General features: G+C 43.2%; 1 protein-coding gene across 1 annotated transcript in view; it reads right to left on the bottom strand.

Annotated features, from left to right (window-relative positions):
* Positions 1 to 7,477, bottom strand: part of hectd2 (HECT domain containing 2) — a 39,366-nt gene that overhangs the window by 8,248 nt on the left and 23,641 nt on the right. The window contains exons 15-17 of the mRNA XM_023394686.2: positions 3,247 to 3,311; positions 3,007 to 3,100; positions 1,230 to 1,304 (exon numbers count right to left, since the gene is read on the bottom strand). Coding sequence (XP_023250454.1) covers positions 1,230 to 1,304; positions 3,007 to 3,100; positions 3,247 to 3,311 — 234 coding nt within the window. The remainder of the gene's footprint in view (positions 1 to 1,229; positions 1,305 to 3,006; positions 3,101 to 3,246; positions 3,312 to 7,477) is intronic.

Raw genomic sequence — 7,477 nt, 5'->3', positions numbered from 1 at the left:
CACACACACACAAACACACACACACACACGCTGCACAAAGCTCCCATTATATGTGGTTACTCCGCTCAGGAGCAGCGAGCTCAGAAACCTGCTGATGTCACGTCATGTAACGCTGAGGGCGAGGAGCTGAGTCATGTTTCAGATCATTACTGAGCAGCTTCTCCTCACACTGCAACTCACCACTTCATTTAACTACAAATTAAAACACATCGCTGACACACAGATAATGTCCTGAAGTGGCTGATAAAGAGTCGTTAATTATCGTCTGAACAAAAGCAGTTTTACAAAACGTAGCTTGAATAAAATACAATATATTTAAATCAGGGAACTTATTGTTTTAAAGAATAAATCTTTATTAATCTGATATTTGATGGCAGCTTTGGAAAGTTGTCATCCCGCCCCAAACATGGTCATTACTTCCTGTTAATCGCTTTGTGAGAACATGTAAGATATTTGGAGCCACACCCCTCGTACCAACTGAAACTCTGACTCCTGATGGATAAAACAAACATCAGATCCAGACTTATTGATCCGGATCACGGCCTGGTCTAAATAAAGCTGCACAGCAGAGAGAGCTGACTGTCAGCAAGTCATGCACGACATGCCGAGACACTTTAATCATGACATCTGTGGAGTGTGTGTGTGTGTGTGTGTGTGTGTGTGTTGTCCCTGTAGAGTTTTTAAATGTACTCATATCCTTCTCACATCTGTGATCAATAAAAACCAATAAAGTCATTATTTACAGTTTTATTTGAACAGCTGATCACTCAGACTGACACACTACAGCTGTTTCTTTTTCCCTTCACGATTTTAAACAAGAGGAAGTAGAATCGCCGCCTCGTGGTCGTTTGCCTCCGCTGCTCAGACTGCTTTCAGATTAAATATAAATATTATTTAATATATATATATATATATATTAACCTTTTGTGTGAAAGTTTGTCTTCGTTGCTGTGTGAAGAGTTATGGTTAAAAAGCCTTTCATGTTTCCTCGAGTCTTGTGCCAAATGTGAAGGCCAAAACTGTGTTTAGCGAGGTCACTGTGACCTTGACCTTTGACCTTTGGCCACCAAAATGGAATCAGTTCGTCCTTGAATGAGTGAATGTTTGTGCCAAATTTGAAGAAGTTTCGTCAGGGTGTTTCTGAGATATCGTGTCCATGACAACGGGACGCCCCGAGAACAAAATGGCAGTAACTCCTGCAGCTTTACTGTCAGTGCAGTTTTTCTCACCTGGAAGGTGAGGTAGAAATCCTCCTCCACATTCCCCTCGTAGCTCAGCAGCTCTCCCAACCCGTGAGCCAGCTCCTGCAGACACACACAGGACGCAGCATCAGATCTGTCGGAGCAACTGGCAGCAGGAAGTTACAGACAGAAGACGTCCGTCCCCTGGTGTCGCAGCCAAAGCTCCTCTTCACACACTCACAGCTGAAGGTGAGGAACTTTAATCAACCTCCACAAGAGCTGGACGGGTGTGTGTCTTCATCATCATCATCATCATCATCATCATCATCATCACCTGTTCATTCATTCATTAACATTTTTCTCTTCGCAGCACATCTGTGTTAGTGAACGCAACTTCTCAGATTAAACTTCATGCTGTAAATCCTGATTTAAAGTTTTCTTAAATATCCATCCATTCATCCATTCATCCATTCATCCACTGTTTATTCCCTGTTCGTCTAACTGCACTGTTTCAGAGACCATGTGACTGCAGTGTCAAACACTCTGTTACTGGATCAGATTCATGTTTGAATGGAGCTTGTTCGTGTGCAGTCACCAGAGTTCTGGTGCCGCTGCCAACTGCAGCTTCATATCTGGTGTCCTGCTGTTACGTAACCAGAAGGCCAGTTATAGCACCTCCTCTGTGTGTGTGTGTGTGTGTGTGTGTGTGTGTGAGGATCTTTCTCCCTCTGCTGCTGTCACACTGTGAGCTTCCTGCAGCAGGTCTCTGCAGAGTTTAAAGCCTTGCTCGAAGGCCCCTCAGTCTCTTTCAGCAACTGCATGTATGACACGGTTCATCTCTGACTGCAGCTTCTCTGTCAGTGTAAATGAAAACAGGCTCCAGCTGCTTCAACTCACAGACGTCTCTGTTCCTGTGGCTGCACAAACTGCTGCGTAACACAACCAAATAACAACACTTCACTATCATGCTCATATAAACCTCGGCACACAGGAGTCTCATAGAAAATGTAAATGTGTGTGTGTGTGCGTGTGTGTGTGTGTGCGTGTGTGTAGGCTTCACATCTGGGAACACTCAAACCACTGAAACTCGACTTTCTAAGTCGTCGTTCGGTGTGAATTTAACCGAAACGCATCGCCTGTGGAGAAAAACCTGGACGAGTCGAGTGTTTGATGCGCATGGATCCACAGGGGGAAGAACATGGTGTACTTTACACATTATTTTAAATAATGTTTTTAAAATCAACACAGAAATCTGCATGAAAGAATATACAATGGAGAGATAGAGTAGTGTGGTAGAAGTGCAGAGCAGGATGCTGATTAAAGGGATTAACAGGGTGAAAGAGATTAAAGGTGTAACTCCGGCCCCCTCTAGTGGCCGACCAGGTGAATGCAGGTGTTGGCAGGAAAGACTCAGACATTAAAAGAGTTTAACACAAGTGAGTGTGTGTGCAGGTACAGAGGATATAAAACATCGACATGCTGCTGTTAAAAAGAAGAAGAAGAAGACGTCAGAAAAATCCTACCAGAACAGCTGAGCTTCAATTCCTCATTTTAATTGACAACACGTTTGTACTGACTACTAATTAACATGAGTGTGGATGTGATTGGTTAATTGTGAGCACAGTTAGAAGAGGGTGTGCAGACTTATGCAACCACATTATTTTAGTGTGTTATCTTTATTTCCCTCCCTAAAGGACTTCAGTTTGTTTCCACTGAATCGTGCAGGTTAGAATTAAACTAAAGTTCTCTCTCTTCAGACTTTGGTCTTTGTTTCTGAGCTCGTATTTCATCAGGGGGGGGGGGGGGGGGGGGTTAAGACACCTACTGGCATGATCTGCTGCAGGTCGTCCAGGGTGGCGGTTGCCATGCCGACAAGGGCATTCTGGTCACATGGTACAGTGGGTGGAGTGAGGAGTTTCCTGCGAGGGAGGGGAAACATTCAGAAATAATTAAACTAAATTACAAGTTGCATTAAATTCGAGATAAACGTTCCTGCTGCTGCTTTTTAGACACACACACACACACACACACACACACACACACACACACACACACACAGTCTTACCTGTAACAGTAGAGAGGGAAGTGGATGTCCAGAGCGATGCTGTTGTAAACTGCTAAGCCCATCAGCTGGACACGGAGCAGGTTAAGGACGTCACCGCTGTCAGCTGTTAGTTTCTATGTCGGTACAGATGTTTGAATTTACAGCGTCCAGATGTGAACATGAGAAAGTCTTTACTACATTCACTTTGACACATATAGTACACATAGTATAATTATTACAAACAAATAAAACCCTCACCAGGAGTCTCTAACGGCCTGTAACAGCTGACATGATGTCACAGATTGACCTATGACCTCTAACTGTCAAATCCTTTCACCAGATATCTGGTGAAAGATCTCCATAATGGCCGCCATGTTGTTTTGTTTCAGGAATCAGAAGCAACGACTGAAGGTCTGACAGGTTGACAGGTCACCTCTGAGCTAAGGCTCATGGGAAACATTCAGTATTAATTGACCGTAATAACATAATCTTTGTTTTTATCTTTGTCAAAATGTTTTTGGAATCTGGATTAAAAAAACTTCAGAAACGTGATTCAGATCTGAAATAAAAGTGAAAACACAAAGTGACTCAAAGCTGGAAGAACAGAAGCTAACACAGCTTCTTCACGCAAACATGGAGCTGGAAATCCAACGTACATGGACAATTACAATGCTAACATAGCTAACGTAGCTAACGCAGCTAACGTAGCTAACGCAGCTAACGTAGACCTCAGGTTTCATTCGACAGACTGCTGAGCCACTGTGTGTGTGTGTGTGTGTGTGTGAGAGAGAGAGAGAGAGAGAGAGAGAGAGAGAGAGAGAGTGTGTGTGTGTGTGTGTGTGTGCATGTACGTGAACTCAAAAAGACCAGCCAGTCTTTTTTCTTTTATGGCAGAATGAGTGTAATGTAGATGAATGACTTCATTGTGTAATTTCAGTGTGTGTGTGTGTGTGTGTTTGTGTGTGTGTGTGTGTGTGTGTGTGTGTGTGTGGCCAGGCGACGGCGAGTTCATGTACTGAATGTCCCATCCACCTGCAATTTTTTTTCCATTTACGTCCAAAGGGCGGCGGCATGAAACACACACACACACACACACACACACACACACACACACACACACACAAAGTGCTCTCAGCTGCCACATGTGGTGACCATATGTGGTGTAATTGTATGTGTAGGTTGAATGTAGGTTTGTGCGTAAGTAACACACACAAATAAATCCTTTTCCACACACACACACACACACACACACACCACACACACACCTATACACACTCAAAAGCATCGACATGAAAATAAACATAAACTGTACAATTACCACGACCATTAAGGTCATTAAGAAGTCACACACACACACACACACACACACACACACACACACACACACACACACACACACACACACAGATATCAAAGGGAGTGCAACAGAAAGCATTTGGAGGCCCTCGTTTATATATCTTCACTTTATGGGACAGACATGAATCAATCTCTCTCTCTCTTTTCTACCCACTTCCTTCTGTGTGACAGACTGGTTCTTAAACTTCATGTTGCTTCATTGGTGAAAAACCCTGAAAACAACTAATATAAAAATCTTAAAGCTCCTCCAGTGTAAAGGTGTGTGTCCATGTGTAGTGTGATTATAGATCAGCTCTAACTTCTATATTAATACTGTGAAAGTATCAAAGCCTCAGTCCACAGAGAAATGCACACAGCCTGTATTCAGAAACTGAGCCTTAAAACCAGCCGTCAGGACTTCTGGAACTTTGTGATGTCACAACAAAGCAGTCACCAAGCCCCGCCCACCTGGACCCACCATCCAAACCTTGTAGGATTTGGTTTCTCTGAGTGTTTACCTAAAATTTGCTATATTTTTATTGGATCACTCAGAAAACAGTCAGCCAATCAGAAGAGAGGCTCAGAGCCTCCTCTCTTCTGATTGGCTCACAGACCTGTTGTTACTAGAGCTGCAGAGAGAAGCCTGAGAGAGGAGATGTAAAACTACACTGAGATGGTTTTTATATCTTCTGATGGATCAACACTTCAAATAAAACACAGAAGAAGAAGAAAATATGGAGCTTTAAAAAGACATTAACAATCAGTTTATCCGATAATGATTGATTATTTTAACCTGTCAGGTGATCTCAGGTGCCCTATAAAGCCCTTCTGTGTTGTCATGTGCACTAGCTAACCAGAATAAGATGTTTACATGTGCCGGATTCTCCAAAACTCTTATACCCAGATCTTATTTACTTCCCTCACATGTAAACCATGCTCGGCTTGTGCAGCTTTCACAAAGATTGAGACGTATGAAAAAAGGAGCACATGTAGATATTCAGGTGATTATTATTATCTCCAGGTGGTTACCTCTCAATTATCTAATTTTCCTCAATTGTTCAGCCTTGGCAAAAACTTCCCTCGACTGATGGTTTGGATGGTTTGGTGTTCGAGAGCTGCATCACCAAACAAAGCAGGGCCCTAAAAACTGCCCTGGGTCCTAAAAGCAGCAGGTTCAGTATCTGGAAGCTGGTTTTTATTAATTTGACTAAATATAATTCTGTTTGGGAAATGTGTTTTTTTTTTAACCTTTTTACGTTGCGTTCATGACTCTTTTATTCCAGGTTAGCGAAGCTTCTTTCAGTTCTGCTCTTTACCGTCTGATGTCGGGAAACTGATGTTTCTTATTCCTAAATTCATTTGTGTTTAATCAAAGTCCCACACAGCCAACCTGTAGCTTCCATCGCAGGAGTCCCTCTCATCTCGCTACTTCCTGTCTCACTTTGTCTCTCTACTTCCTGTTTTCTCATCTGTGTTTGTTCCTTTGTGTAAACATCTGTTTGTCCGCCGTCTTTCCGTTCTACACCTCCCTCTGTTTTTCATTTATCTGTCTCGCTCTGCTGCTTTCACTCTTTCCCTGTTAGAACATTTTCTCTCCGGCCTCCTCCTCCTCTTCCTCCTCCTCCTCTTCCTCGCCGCAGCTCCATCTCCATAGTGACGCAACGCTGCCATGACAACCAAACAGGAACGAGGGAGATTGATAAATTAGCTCTTAGCAAAAGCACACATGGCGAACATGCATGGAACACCCAGGAGCGCGCACACACACACACACACACACACACACACACACACACACACACACACACACACACACACACACATACAAAATAACCTGGCAAGGAACAGGCAGCTATTAGGTTATATAACCTTTTGACAGTTCCCAGCTGGCTAGTAACTAAGGCTAAATTGCTGGATTGTTCTTTAGTCGCACACACACACACACACGCATGCACGCACGCACGCACACACACACGCACACGCACACACACACACACACAGGCAGACATATACACACATGCACATTGTCCTGAAGTGCATTTTACAAACAGCAGAGACTTCTAACGTGAAAATCGTGTTTCACACAAACGCATCATTCTGTATGAGACAAATAATAAATCAATAACATCGATCAGAAGTCGTGTCGGAGAGCGCAGACCTCCGCCGAGACCGAGGTCCAACAACACGCACCAGACTCCAGAGGAAACAATTTATACTAGATGATCCGGATCTGTCCTGATATCTAATGAGTTCTTCTCTTGCCCCTCCCCCATCCTTCCATTGAGTTTGGTGAGTATCACTTAGTGTGATCATACTGACAAACAAACAAACAAACAAACAAATAAAAACAAACACATAAACCATTTTCCCACCAACATTAGCAGGTATAAGCAGGTTTTTTTCAACGTGAGTAAAACCACAAAAAAAGGTGATTGACTCCTTTTATACCACAGACAGACACACACACACACACACACACACACACACACACACACACACACACACACACACACACACCTGGACAGGTGACAGGTGTGTTTACAGTGTGTGTGCTCTGAAAGACGGAAAAGGCCATCAGGCATTACAACACCTGAGCCAAAGGAAATGGACTGATTGAATTATTATTATTTATTATTAACTGTTATTATTATTATTATTACCAATGAGCTAATGGACACATGAATTTCCCCGAGGGGATAAATAAAGTATCTATCATCTAAAATCAGCCTGTTCTCCCGGGTGTTGTGTTTACGTCACTGCTGAGTCATGTGACCCGGGACTGAACGCTGATTGTTCCCTTTTCCATGACGACAGAGCCTGGTGTCAGCGGGTCATAGCGTTTTCTCTTTTAACCAGTGGAAAAGGAGCCGAGGACACATCCGAGCAAGTGAACAATTAACACTAATCACAGCACATT

This window comes from Seriola lalandi, unplaced genomic scaffold, assembly GCF_002814215.2.
Source record: "Seriola lalandi dorsalis isolate HSWRI2012SDOR001 ecotype SW California unplaced genomic scaffold, Sedor1 jcf7180002054952, whole genome shotgun sequence".
Classification (NCBI taxonomy): domain Eukaryota; kingdom Metazoa; phylum Chordata; class Actinopteri; order Carangiformes; family Carangidae; genus Seriola; species Seriola lalandi.
This window is presented reverse-complemented; position numbering and strand designations above follow the sequence as displayed.